This window comes from Ranitomeya imitator, chromosome 1, assembly GCF_032444005.1.
Source record: "Ranitomeya imitator isolate aRanImi1 chromosome 1, aRanImi1.pri, whole genome shotgun sequence".
Lineage (NCBI taxonomy): Eukaryota > Metazoa > Chordata > Amphibia > Anura > Dendrobatidae > Ranitomeya > Ranitomeya imitator.
The window spans coordinates 1,033,734,403-1,033,749,208 of record NC_091282.1 but is presented as its reverse complement, the minus strand read 5'-3'; the positions used below and the strand labels follow the sequence as shown (position 1 = coordinate 1,033,749,208).

The following is a 14,806-nucleotide window of genomic DNA, read 5'->3' as shown; positions in this document are numbered from 1 at the left end:
TACAAAACTGGGGGCTAAAAAATAATTTTTGTGGGAAAAAAAAGATTTTTTATTTTTACGGCTCTGCGTTATAAACTGTAGTGAAACACTTGGGGTTCAAAGTTCTCACAACACATCTAGATAAGTTCCCGGGGGGGTCTACTTTCCAAAATGGTGTCACTTGTGGGGGGTTTCTACTGTTTAGGTACATTAGGGGCTCTGCAAACGCAATGTGACGCCTGCAGACCATTCCATCTAAGTCTGCATTCAAATGGCACTCCTTCCCTTCCGAGCCCTCCCATGCGCCCAAACAGTGGTTTCCCCCCACATATGGGGTATCAGCGCACTCAGGACAAATTGGACAACACATTTTTGGGTCCAATTTCTCCTGTTACCCTCGGGAAAATACAAAACTGGGGGCTAAAAAATAATTTTTGTGGGAAAAAATTTTTGTTTTATTTTTACGGCTCTCCATTATAAACCTCTGTGAAGCCCTTGGTGGGTCAAAGCGCTCACCACACATCTAGATAAGTTCCTTAGGGGGTCTACTTTCCAAAATGGTGTCACTTGTGAGTGGTTTCTACTATTTAGGTACATTAGGGGCTCTGCAAACGCAACATGGCGTCTCATCTCAATTCCTGTCAATTTTGCATTGAAAAGTCAAACGGCGCTCCTTCCTTTCCGAGCTCTCCCATCCGCCCAAACAGTGGTTTACCCCCACATATGGGGTATCAGCGCACTCAGGACAAATTGTACAACAACTATTGGGGTCCAATTTCTTCTCTTACCCTTGGAAAAATAAAAAATTGGGGGCGAAAAGATAATTTTTGTGAAAAAATATGATTTTTTTATTTTTACGGTTCTGCATTATAAACTTCTGTGAAGCACTGGGTGGGTCAAAGTGCTCACCACACCTCTAGATAAGTTCCTTAGGGGGTCTACTTTCCAAAATGGTGTCACTTGTGGGGGGTTTCAATGTTTAGGCACATCAGTGGCTTTCCAAACGCAACATGGCATCCCATCTCAATTCCTGTCAATTTTGCATTGAAAAGTCAAACGGCGCTCCTTCCCTTCCGAGCTCTCCCATCCGCCCAAACAGTGGTTTACCCCCACATATGGGATATCAGCTTACTCAGGACAAATTGTACAACAACTATTGGGGTCCAATTTCTTCTCTTACCCTTGGAAAAATAAAAAATTGGGGGCGAAAAGATAATTTGTGTGAAAAAATATGATTTTTTATTTTTACGGTTCTACATTATAAACTTCTGTGAAGCACTTGGTGGGTGAAAGAGCTCACCACACCTCTATATAAGTTCCTTAGGGGGTCTACTTTCCAAAATGGTGTCACTTGTGGGGGGTTTCAATGTTTAGGCACATCAGGGGCTCTCCAAACGAAACATGGTGTCCCATCTCAATTCCTGTCAATTTTGCATTGAAAAGTCAAATGGCGCTCCTTCGCTTCCGAGCTGTGCCATGCGCCCAAACAGTGGTTTACCCCCACATGTGGGGTATTGGCGTACTCAGGACAAATTGTACAACAATGATTGCGGTCCATTTTCTCCTGTTACCCTTGGTAAAATAAAACAAATTGGAGCTGAATTAAATTTTTTGTGAAAAAAAGTTAAATGTTCATTTTTATTTAAACATTCAAAAAATTCCTGTGAAGCACCAGAAGGGTTAATAAACTTCTTGAATGTGGTTTTAAGCACCTTGAGGGGTGTAGTTTTTAGAATGGTGTCACACTTGGGTATTTTCTATCATATAGACCCCTCAAAATGACTTCAAATGAGATGTGGTCCCTAAAAAAAAATGGTGTTGTAGAAATGAGAAATTGCTGGTCAACTTTTCACCCTTATAACTCCCTAACAAAAAAAAATTTTGGTTCCAAAATTGTGCTGATGTAAAGTAGACATGTGGGAAATGTTACTTATTAAGTATTTTGTGTGACATATATCTGTGATTTAATTGCATAAAAATTCAAAGTTGGAAAATTGCGAAATTTTCATAATTTTCGCCAAATTTCCGTTTTTTTCACAAATAAACGCAGGTACTATCAAAGAATTTTTACCATTGTCATGAAGTACAATATGTCACGAGAAAACAATGTCAGATTCACTGGGATCCGTTGAAGCGTTCCAGAGTTATAACCTCATAAAGGGACAGTGGTCAGAATTGTAAAAATTGGCCCGGTCATTAACGTGCAAACCACCCTTGGGGGTAAAGGGGTTAAACTTGTTATCAGTATAAAAAGACACCTGTGCACACCCTCAAACAGTCTGACTCCAAACTCCACTATGGTGAAGACCATAGAGCTGTCAAAGGACACCAGAAACAAAATTGTAGCCCTGCACCAGGCTGGGAAGACTGAATCTGCAATAGCCAACCAGCTTGGAGTGAAGAAATCAACAGTGGGAGCAATAATTAGAAAATGGAAGACATACAAGACCACTGATAATCTCCCTCGATCTGGGGCTCCACGCAAAATCCCACCCCGTGGGGTCAGAATGATCACAAGAACGGTGAGCAAAAATCCCAGAACCACGTGGGGGGACCTAGTGAATGAACTTCAGAGAGCTGGGACCAATGTAACAAGGCCTACCATAAGTAACACACTACGCCACCATGGACTCAGCTCCTGCAGTGCCAGACGTGTCCCACTGCTTAAGCCAGTACATGTCCGGGCCCGTCTGAAGTTTGCTAGAGAGCATTTGGATGATCCAGAGGAGTTTTGGGAGAATGTCCTATGGTCTGATGAAACCAAACTGGAACTGTTTGGTAGAAACACAACTTGTCGTGTTTGGAGGAAAAAGAATACTGAGTTGCATCCATCAAACACCATACCTACTGTAAAGCATGGTGGTGGAAACATCATGCTTTGGGGCTGTTTCTCTGCAAAGGGGCCAGGATGACTGATCGGGTACATGAAAGAATGAATGGGGCCATGTATCGTGAGATTTTGAGTGCAAACCTCCTTCCATCAGCAAGGGCATTGAAGATGAAACGTGGCTTGGTCTTTCAACATGACAATGATCCAAAGCACACTGCCAGGGCAACGAAGGAGTGGCTTCGTAAGAAGCATTTCAAGGTCCTGGAGTGGCCTAGCCAGTCTCCAGATCTCAACCCTATAGAAAACCTTTGGAGGGAGTTGAAAGTCCGTGTTGCCAAGCGAAAAGCCAAAAACATCACTGCTATAGAGGAGATCTGCATGGAGGAATGGGCCAACATACCAACAACAGTGTGTGGCAACCTTGTGAAGACTTACAGAAAACGTTTGACCTCTGTCATTGCCAACAAAGGATATATTACAAAGTATTGAGATGAAATTTTGTTTCTGACCAAATACTTATTTTCCACCATAATATGCAAATAAAATGATAAAAAAACAGACAATGTGATTTTCTGGATTTTTTTTTCTCAGTTTGTCTCACATAGTTGAGGACTACCTATGATATAAATTACAGACGCCTCTCATCTTTTTAAGTGGTGGAACTTGCACTATTGCTGACTGACTAAATACTTTTTTGCCCCACTGTGTATATATATATATATATATATATATATATATATATATATATATATATATATATATATATATATATATATATATATATATATAGTACAGACCAAAAGTTTGGACACACTTTCTCATTTAAAGATTTTTTTGTATTTTCATGACTATGAAAATTGTACATTCACTGAAGGCATCAAAACTATGAATTAGCACGTGGAATTATATAGTTAACAAAAAAGTGTCAAACAACTGAAATTATGTCTTATATTCTAGGTTCTTCAAAGTAGTCACCTTTTGCTTTGATGACTGCTTTGCACACTCTTGGCATTCTCTTGATGAGCTTCAAGAGGTAGTCACCGGGAATGGTTTTCACTTCACAGGTGTGCCCTGTCATTGTTTAATAAGTGGGATTTCTTGCCTTATAAATGGGGTTGGGACCATCAGTTGTGTTGTGCAGAAGTCTGGTGGATACACAGCCGATAGTCCTACTGAATAGACTGTTCGAATTTGTATTATGGCAAGAAAAAAGCAGGTAAGTAAAGAAAAACGAGTGGCCATCATTACTTTAATAAATGAAGGTCAGTCAGTCTGAAAAATTGGGCAAACTTTGAAAGTGTCCCTAAGTGCAGTGGCAAAATCCATCAAGCGCTACAAAAAAAACTGGCTCACATGATGACTGCCCCAGGAAAGGAAGACCAAGAGTCACCTCTGCTTCTGAGGATAAGTTTATCCGAGTCACCAGCCTCAGAAATCGCAGGTTAACAGCAGCTCAGATTAGAGACCAGGTCAATGCCACACAGAATTCTAGCCGCAGACACATCTCTACAACAACTGTTAAGAGGAAACTTTGTGCAGCAGGCCTTCATGGTAAAATAGCTGCTAGGAAACCACTGCTAATGACAGGCAACAAGCAGAAGAGACGTGTTTGGGCTAAAGAACACAAGGAATGGACATTAGACCAGGGGAAATTTGTGCTTTGGTCTGATGAGTCCAAATTTGAGATCTTTGGTTCCAACCACCGTGTCTTTGTGCGATGCAGAAAAGGTGAACAGATGGCCTCTACATGCCTGGTTCCCACCGTGAAGCATGGAGGAGGGGGTGTGATGGTGTGGGGGTGCTTTGCTGGTGACACTGTTGGGGATTTATTCAAAATTGAAGGCATACTGAACCAGCATGGCTACCACAGCATCTTGCAGCGGCATGCTATTCCATCCGGTTTGCGTTTTGTTGGACCATCATTTATTTTTCAACAGGACAATGACCCCAAACACACCTCCAGGCTGTGTAAGGGCTATTTGACCAAAAAGGAGAGTGATGGGGTGCTACGCCAGATGACCTGGCCTCCACAGTCCCCAGACCTGAACCCAATTGAGATGGTTTGGGGTGAGCTGGACCGCAGAGTGAAGGCAAAAGAGCCAACAAGTGTTAAGCATCACTGGGAACTCCTTCAAGATTGTTGGAAGACCATTCCCATTGACTACCTCTTGAAGCTCATCAAGAAAATGCCAAGAGTGTGCAAAGCAGTCATCAAAGCAAAAGGTGGCTACTTTGAAGAGCCTAGAATATAAGACATAATTTCAGTTGTTTCACACTTTTTTGTTAAGTATATAATTCCACATGTGTTAATTCATAGTTTTGATGCCTTCAGTGCGAATGTACAATTTTCATAGTCATGAAAATACAGAAAAATCTTTAAAAGAGAAGGTGTGTCCAAACTTTTGGTCTGTAGTGTGTGTGTGTGTGTGTGTGTGTGTGTGTGTGTGTGTGTGTGTGTGTGTGTGTGTGTGTGTGTGTGTGTATATATATATCTCTATCAGCTGCTGAGAAGGTGTGCACACGTATTCTGGGTCCACTGCGGATTTTTCTGCAGTGGATTCCAGCAGATTTGATAAATCCGCAGTGGAAAACCGCTGCGGATTTACCGCTGTTTTTCAACTGCGGATTTCTATTGAAGAAGTTGTAAAACCGTTGCGGAATCCGCAGAAAGAAGTGACATGCTGTGGAATGTAAACCGCTGTGTTTCCGTGCAGTTTTTTCCGCAACATGTGCACAGCGTTTTTGGTTTCCCATAGGTTTACATTGAACTGTAAACGCATGGGAAACTGCTGCGGACCCGCAGCTGCGGAAACGCTGCGGATCTGCAGCAAAATCCGCCTCGTGTGCACATAGTGTCATAGAGCCATCAAGTGAGAAATAATAGCTAACAGGAAAGTTGTAAAAAGGAATGAAGAATGGTAGGACATTAATAAGCAAAACAACAAATAGCAGTATATTATATTTTGAAGGGATTTCTTTTTTTTTGTGGCACACATCTTCATTTTATATGTGCATCTATTTAAAAGAAACGTGGACAGCATGTCATAGAGCAAGAGAAGCGGAGCAAATTGATGTACAGTTTTGTAGGAAGAGATTCGGAATAACGTGTAATTTGTTTAAAGTGAATCTGTCATTGGGATATTACAACCCTAACTAACGGCATGCAAGTATAGAGCCTTTAATCCTTATTAAATCCATACCTTGCTTGTAGAATTAGATTTTTAAATCTTTAAGTAATCCAGAATTTAAGTTTTACTCACAAGTGCGGGGGGAGCATTTCATTTGAAGCTCTCCAACCTCTCACTCCTTTCCACACCCGCTGATGGACTGAAGACTTTGCGTAGTGGGGCATCATCACCTTGGGGTCATCTCCTCAGAAGGGAAGTGCATGCAAAATAAGGTCCTGCTTGATCTTGAATGGGGAAGGCGGGTCCCCGAGACAAGAGTGATCTGTCCATCAGAGGCCGGTGGCAGGTGGGGAGAAGGGAGAGGCGCAGGAGAGCTGGAAGCACAGAGCCTGCCCAGTGAACTTGTGGCTAAAGCTTCAACCCTGGCTTTCTCCGAGATGTCAAAATAAAATTCTACTAGCAAGGTGTGGATTTAATAAGGTATTAATACGGTATAAAGACTCTTTACTCCTATGCCATTAGTAAGGGTTGTAATATCCAGACGACAGGTTCACTTTAAATCCCTTAATAGGCTTAGGGGTCCGGTGGGCGGCTCTACAAGTCACTGACGGTGATATCTATATGCTGCGCCTGCAGAGAAGGCAGATCATTCAATATTCAATGCAACAAGTTCCTTATGAAACCAATACAGAAAATTATAATTACATGCTTTTCATTTTATGTTTAATGTTTTTCCAATTACTAACATTATAAACACTAATGAAGATGGACGGATATAAAAACACAGACTTAAAAAATTATACTCTTGCACACACACTTCTCTATGACTTATAAATAGTTTAGGCTTACTTTCCATACTTTCCTTATAACAATACGTCTCTTGTCTAGTCTGTTAGCCCTGGGCCATTGCCAGTAATGAAATATTTTTCTTCTACCAATGAAAGTTGGTTTCCCAGCCCTCCCTTATATCCCAGTGTCACCTCACTTGACTTTTAATTTGTCGTGCGCTGTACACCTCTGGCAAGTAACGTATCAGCAATAGAAACTACTCCACTACAGTCCTAAAGATAAAAATACATTAAGCTTGTCAAAATAGAACAAAGCAGATTGACAGTCTGCTGAATTACGATAATTGAATTAATGCTGCATAGTTTTCATTTATTAAATGTACAGAAAATCTACATATCCAGAAGCAGTGCCCTGTGTATAAGCTGCAGTCTATACCACTCAATATAAGCACATACAGCAGTAACCAAAAGCTCTAAAACATGCAGAACAGCATAATGTTGGAATAATAGTTTCTTGCTCCTTCCAGTGCCAAAAGCTTAGTATTTGAATAGGCTGTCGAGAACTTTTACATCGATAGCCTATCCTTGGTGTCCCGATGCAGACGTGATTGGTTACGGAGTGGAAAAGCACAACTCCTTCAACTCTACAGTGGCCGAGGCTGGAAACTGCACAGCTACATATTCATTCAAATAGGGGCGAAATGCCATATCCGACCGCGCCCACTATACAGATGATGGAGCTGGGCTGTGCAGAATCGCAACTGATCAGATACCTAGAACCACCGATTGGCAGGGGTGTTGGGTACTGCACCCCCAACGATCTCATACTGACGACTTATCCTAAGGATAGGCCATAAATATGAAAAGCACTGGACAGCCCTTTAAAGGCGTAGTCTGGTCAACTGATAAAAGTCTGCAGTCATTCTATATAAGAACTCAAAAGTCATGTGAACCACATATCATCAATATTCGCTGGTATTGTCAGTGAAAGTGGCAGGTCACATGACTGAAAGTATGTGATTTGCATACAGTCACATTCCGACTTGACGTGCTTGGTCTCTATCAATACCAGTGAATTGAGCAAGGTCAACCATGTCCAGTCAGAATGTGAGTGGAAGTATGCAAATCCCATACTTGCAGTCATGTGACTATCCGCTGTCAGTAATACGAGAATATCTTTTATGTGACTGTAAGCTTTTACCTGAAGACCAAACAGACCCTTCAAAGTAGTGGTGCATTACCTATAAAGCCCTTTAGAAATATCTATTTTAAGCCCTAACAACTTTTGTAATTAGTTTTATTGTTACATTTTTTACACTTCTCATTATCCTGCTATTTTACCTTTTTGTGATTTTTAAAATTTTCCTTCCTGTGACATTTTGTTTGAGAATAGTCTCAAACGGGACGTCACAGAAGGCTTGGGCTGCACTCAATTCTCCACAACAGTCAACCCTCCTGAAACAGGATGTCATCGGGGGCAGTGATGGGTCAATTACCACAGGTACTGTCACCATCGTCCCCTTACAACATCCTGGGTTCAGTAGAAGTGATCAAGAAGTGACCACATCTTCAAAGAAAATATAGTTCGAAGCTCTGGTCCGGGACCATAGGCAGAAGAATAGTCTCTTGCCGAACCTAGCCTACTTCTCCCAGTGCGGCATGATACCAGCTCATTGTGAACTGGCATGTGTCTTAGAATACAGGACACCACCTGCCTTACTCACCTCTTTATATTAACCCTTTAAGATTAAGTTTAACATTTCTACTCAAGTCACATTTTAAACCACCGTACCTTTTCATGGTTTTCAATGAGTATTTCAACAACAATGTTCTGAAACTTCAGATCCATGATGGCAGCTACCGTTTCTTCGTGAGGTCTCATCAGTGTTGGACCGAACACAACTCCCAAATTCGCTACCGTCATCAAATTCTTTTTGGCATTTTTAGAAACACTGGAGAAAGTCCAAAAAAGAAAAAGGAGTTCTGTATTTTTATGGCACTAGATTCACAGACGATTGGGCGATACTTCTAGTTTCATGAATTCTTAACTATCCTACACTACTGTGACACCACTTACTTCTTAACCCCTTAGTGACAGAGCCAATTTGGTACTTAATGACCAAGCCAATTTTTACAATTCTGATCACTGTCACTTTATGAGGTTATAACTCTGGAACGCTTTAATGGATCTCGCTGATTCTGAGATTGTTTTTTCGTGACATATTGTACTTCATGTTCGTGGTAACATTTCTTCGATATTACTTGAGATTATTTATGAAAAAAGGGAAATATGGCGAAAATTTTTAACATCTAGCAATTTTCAAACTTTAAATTTTTATGACTTTAAATCACAGAGATATGTCACACAAAATAGTTAATAAATGACATTTCCCACATGTCTACTTTACATCAGCACAAATTTGAAAACATTTATTTTTTTGTTAGGAAGTTATAAGGGTTAAATTTGACCAGCGATTTCTCATTTTTACAACAAAATTTACAAAACCATTTTTTTTATGGACCATCTCGCATTTAAAGTCACTTTGAGGGGTGTACATGACAGAAAATACCCAAACTTGACACCATTCTAAAAACTACACCCCTCAAGGTGCTCAAAACCACATTAAAGAAGAAGTTTATTAACCCTTTACGTGCTTCACAGGAACTGAAACAATGTGGAAGGAAAAATGAACATTTAACTTTTTTTTAGCAAACATTTTACTTCAGAATCAATTTTTTTTTATTTTCACAAGTGTAAAAAGGGAAAATTAACCACAAAATGTGCTGCACAATTTCTCCTGAATACGCCAATACCCCATATGTGGGGGTAAACCAAATGTTTGGGTGCACGGCAGGGCTTGGAAGAGAAGGAGCGCCGTTTTACTTTTTCAATGCAGAATTGGCTGGAAATGAGATCGGATGCCATGTCACGTTTGGAGAGCCACTGATGTGCCTAAACAGTGGAAACCCCCCACAAGTGACACCATTTTGGAAACTAGATCCTTTAAGGAATCTTTGTAGTTGTGTGAGCACTTTAAACCCCAGGTGCTTCACAGAAGTTTATAACGTAGAGCTGTGAAAATAAAACATCACAATTTTTTATACAAAAATGATCTTTTCTCCCCCAAATTTTTATTTTCACAAGGGTAACAGGACAAATTGTGCAACAACTTTCATGGTCTAATTTCTCCTGAGTACACCGATACCCCATATGTGGGGGTAAACCACAGTTTGGGTGCATGGCAGAGCTTGGAAGAGAAGGAGCGCCGTTTGACTTTTTCAATGCAGAATTGGCCGGAATTGAGATCGGACGCCATGTTGCGTTTGCAGAGCCCCTGATGTGCCTAAACAGTGGAAACCCCCCACAAGTGACACCATTTTGGAAACTAGACCCATTAAGGAACTTATCTAGATGTGTGGTGAGAAATTTGAACCCCCAAGTGCTTCACAGAAATTTATAACGTAGAGCCGTGAAAATAAAAAATCTTTTTTTTTTCCTCAAAAATGATTTTTTTAGCTTGCAATTTTTTATTTTCTCAAGGGTAACATGAGAAATTGTACCCAAAATTTGTTGTCCAGTTTGTCCTGAGTACGCTGATGCCCCATATGTGGGGGGGACCACTGTGTGGGCACACATCGGGGCTAGCACCCTTAGTTTCTGCGGTATGGTGCCCCCACTCATTGGCGGCTGGCCCTAATGATCCTGGTGTACACTTAACACAATATGTAGTAAAAACAAAACAACCATATGACAACCCAGTTATATTTAAAACAGCCAATATAGTTCATGATGAGACCAACACAGTATCACCAAAATAGGCAATTCGATCAATAACCACAATGCTGGCAATGTGTAGGAAATTCTAGGGCAGACTAGCCCACACATATCGTGATCTTTATTATTCCCTTCGTATGAGACCCTAATAATATTTTCTTCACACTTGGTATTGTTTTGCAAATATCTCGTCAACATAAACCTGCAAGGTTTTTTTTTAACTTTCTACTAAAAGTTATATTTTGGGGGTCCATTTGTTTTCCGTTTTGTGAGATATGTTGTATTTGCAAAGCTCGGGTTTCAGTCACAGAGGCGGCGCGGGTTCAGTCACCATTCTGAGTATAGAGTGCCGTCTTACCCTGACTGACATTCGCTCTGCGTTAGGGCTAGCTGTCAGTCAGGGCCGGGGCGCAGTTACAGCCGCCACTATGTAACCTCAAAGAGGTGATAACCTGTGCCGGCGCCACTCCCGAGACTAAAACCCAAATGAAGCCGGGGGGAATAAAGTTCATTTTCTCTCCGCAGCGTTTCGCTAAGTGCGGGCATTGGGCAGGTTAATAACACTAGTAACTAGCTTTTTTTGTGGTGACAGGTTCCTTTCAACTATTGTTGTGCGAGTATGTAATTGTGGTCAGTCTATCGAAACAAGGCTATTTCACAAGCGCCGATTTACTTAGATCTAGCCAATCCATGGTTGGTTAAAGGCACTTCAGCATGAAAAAAGAGCAGTATTAATACAAATGGAGGATTAGGCGATACTTACTTTGCCAAATGTTGAAAGAGTAGCTGTAACATTTCTTGATTTTTCTCCGGAAGTTTGTAAACTAAAAAATGAACAGCATTCACCCGAGACTCTGGACTTCCACTTTCTGTGGGAGGAAAAATATAAGAATATATGTTAGTTATTATTCATCCTACAGAATACGTATGATTCCAGACTGTGCCCTTACACCAGAGGTCCCCAACTCCAGTCCTCAAGGCCCACCAACAGGTCATGTTTTCAGGATTTCCTTTCCATTGCACAGGTGATGCAATTATTACCTGGGCAAGACTAAGGAAATCCTGAAAACATGACATGTTGGTGGGCCTTGAGGACTGGAGTTGGGGACCTCTGCCTTACACAATTCACAGCAAATTGTTTAAATAGAACCAGTCAGTAGGTTTTTAGACCCCAAAGAACAGTCATCACAGTAAAGTACTTGCAATGATTACGTCTCCGTTATCTCATAATCCATTTTCTCATGCAAATGATCTCACAAGAGCAGGGGCTTGACCTGCATTATTTAGAGCTCTCTGGTCTCTATTCCTCTCTCTCCTCCAGGCATCGGCCCCCTGCTAGTGATCGCCACCTCTGTGACCTGCTACCCCGGCCAACATTTCATGCCAAAGTCATTATTCCAGGGAGTCCTTGCACTTGTGCGATCACTTGCATAATAATTCACTGATGGCTTACACAATAAAGGAGACGTGTACTTCTAATAAAAAGGTATGAAAGTACCGGTAATCATCATTAAAGGTACTTTACTGTGATCACATTATTTAGGGATCTTAAACCCAGATGACAGTTTTCCTTTAAGGCCGGAGTCACACGGCTGAGTGCTATGCGAGAAAACATTACATAGCACTCGGCCCATTTTTTATTTTTTGGGTAGCTCACATCAGCCTTTATTTTCTCAGCCGTATTCAGCGTGCGTGTAAAATAGCACCATGCTGCGATTGTCACCAAGACTCAGCCGAGAGTTGCCAATACAAGCCTATGGGTGTGAGGAGAAAAAAAAAAAAGTGCTGTGAGTGCCGATGTCCTTTGAAAAGTCGGCAATTCATGTGCCGCATACAGTAAAATCAGTGACAGGTTAGAATAAAATAAACAGAGCAGATATATACACAAATAATACATCTACTATATAATTGTCTAAGGGTCACTTCCATCTTTATGTCTGTCCTTCTGTCTGTCTGTCTGTCTGTCACGGATATTCATTGGTCGGAGCCTCTGTCTGTCATGGAAATCCAAGTCGCTGATTAGTCGTGGCAAAACGCCCACGACCATTGCCACGACCAATCAGCGACAGGCACAGTCCGCTGGCAAAATGGCCTCGCCTTCCTCCCCGCAGTCAGTGCCCACTCCACACTTTCCTCCAGTCAGCCCTCACACAGGGTTAATGCCAGCGTTAATGGACCGCAGTGTAACGCACTCCATTAACGCAGCTATTAACCCTGTGTGACCAACTTTTTACTATTGATGATGCGTATGCAGCATCAATAGTAAAAATATCTAATGTTACAAATAATAATATATACACACACACACATATACATATATACACTGCTCCAAAAAATAAAGGGTACACTAAAATCCCACATCCTAGATATCACTGAATGAAATATTCCAGTAGTAAATCTTTAAATCACAACGAATATCCCACGGAGGTCTGGAGGTGGAATGATGCTCAAAATCAAAGTGGAAAATGAAGTTACAGGCTGATCCATCTTCAGTGGAAATGCCTCAAGACAAGGAAATTATGCTCAGTAGTGTGTGTGGCCTCCACATGCCTGTATGACCTCCCTACAATGCCTGGGCATGCTCCTGATGAGGCGGTGGATGGTCTCCTGAGGGATCTCCTCCCAGACCTGGACTAAAGCATCCGCCAACTCCTGGACACTCTGTGGTGCAACGCGACGTTGGTGGATGGTGCGAGACATGACGTCCCAGATGTGTTCAATCGGATTCAGGTCTGGGGAACGGGCGGGCCAGTCCATAGCTTCAATGTCTTCATCTTGCAGGAACTGTTGACGCACTCCAGCCACATGAGGTCTGGTATTGTCCTGCATTCGGAGGAACCCAGGTCCAAATGCACCAGCATATGGTCTCACAAGGGGTCTGAGGATCTCATCTTGGTACCTTATGGCAGTCAGGCTACATCTGGCGAGCACATGGAGGGCTGTGCGGCCCTCCAAAGAAAGGCCACCCCACACCATTACTGACCCACTGCCAACCAGGTCATGCTGAAGGATGTTGCAGGCAGCAGATCGCTCTCCACGGGGTCTCCAGACTCTGTCACGTCTGTCACATGTGCTCAGTGTGAACCTGCTTTCATCTGTGAAGATAACAGGGTGCCAGTAGCGAATTTGCCAATCCTGATGTTCTGTGACAAATGCACGGTGTTGGGATGTGAGCACAACCCCCATCTGTGGACGTCGGGTACTCCGGACTCCATGAGGATGTTCTGTTTCTCACAGTTTGTGCAGACACATGCACATTTGTGGCCTGCTGGAGGTACTTTTGCAGGGCTCTGGCAGTGCTCCTCCTGTTTGTCCTTGCACAAAGGCTGAGGTAGCATTCCTGTTGCCCTCCTACGGACCCCCTCCATGTCTCCTAGTGTACTGGCCTGTCTCCTGGTAGCGCCTCCAGTCTCTGGACACTACGCAGACAGACACAGCAAACCTTCTTGCCACAGCTTGCGTTAATGAGCCATCCTGGATGAACTTCACTACCTGAGCCACTTGTGTGGGTTGTAGAGTCTGTCTCATGCTACCACGAGTGTGAAAGAACAACCAACATTCAAAAGTGACCAAAACATCAGTCAGAAAGCATTGGTACTGAGATGTGGTCTGTGGTCCCCACCTCCCCACCTGCAGAACCACTACTTTATTGAGTGTGTCTTGATAATTGTCAATACTTTCCACCTGTTGTCTATTCCATTTGCACAACAGCATGTGAAATTGATTGACAAACAGTGTTGCTTCCTAAGTGGACAGCTTGATTTCACAGAAGTTTGATCTATTTGGAGTTATATTCTGTTGTTTAAGTGTTCCCTTTATTTTTTTGAGCAGTGTATATATAACATAGATAGAAGAAAAGCCGCGCAGTTAAAAATCACAACAGGAGCCAAAAATATAGAATAGATGGATTACATACAATAAATACAAATAGAATAGGTAGACACACAGATGTTGGTGACAAATACAATTAGAACTGTGTGTGTGTGTGTGTGTGTGTGTGTGTGTGTGTGTGTGTGTGTGTGTGAGAGAGTGTGTGTACGTAGCTTACTGTACATGCGTTTAATTAATAAAAGATAATCTTTCTGAAAAAAAAATGGGTGGACTCCAGCGTACTTTTCGCAACCAGCAGAGGGAAAGCAGATGGGGGACAATGTTTATAGCCTGGGAAGGAGGAAATATCGATGGAGCTTCCCATGTTATTAATATCAGCTCACAACTACCGTATATACTCGAGTATAAGCCGAGATTTTCAGCCCATTTTTTTTAGGCTGAAAGTGCCCCTCTCGGCTTATACTCGAGTCACCCC

At 42.0% G+C, this 14,806-nt stretch overlaps 1 protein-coding gene across 1 annotated transcript in view; it reads right to left on the bottom strand.

Moving 5' to 3' along the window:
• The window catches only part of ARHGAP10 (Rho GTPase activating protein 10), a 392,295-nt gene that overhangs the window by 142,093 nt on the left and 235,396 nt on the right, over positions 1-14,806 (bottom strand). Inside the window, exons 17-18 of the mRNA XM_069744044.1 lie at positions 11,264-11,369; positions 8,518-8,677 (exon numbers count right to left, since the gene is read on the bottom strand). Of these exons, the coding sequence (XP_069600145.1) occupies positions 8,518-8,677; positions 11,264-11,369 (266 nt within the window). The remainder of the gene's footprint in view (positions 1-8,517; positions 8,678-11,263; positions 11,370-14,806) is intronic.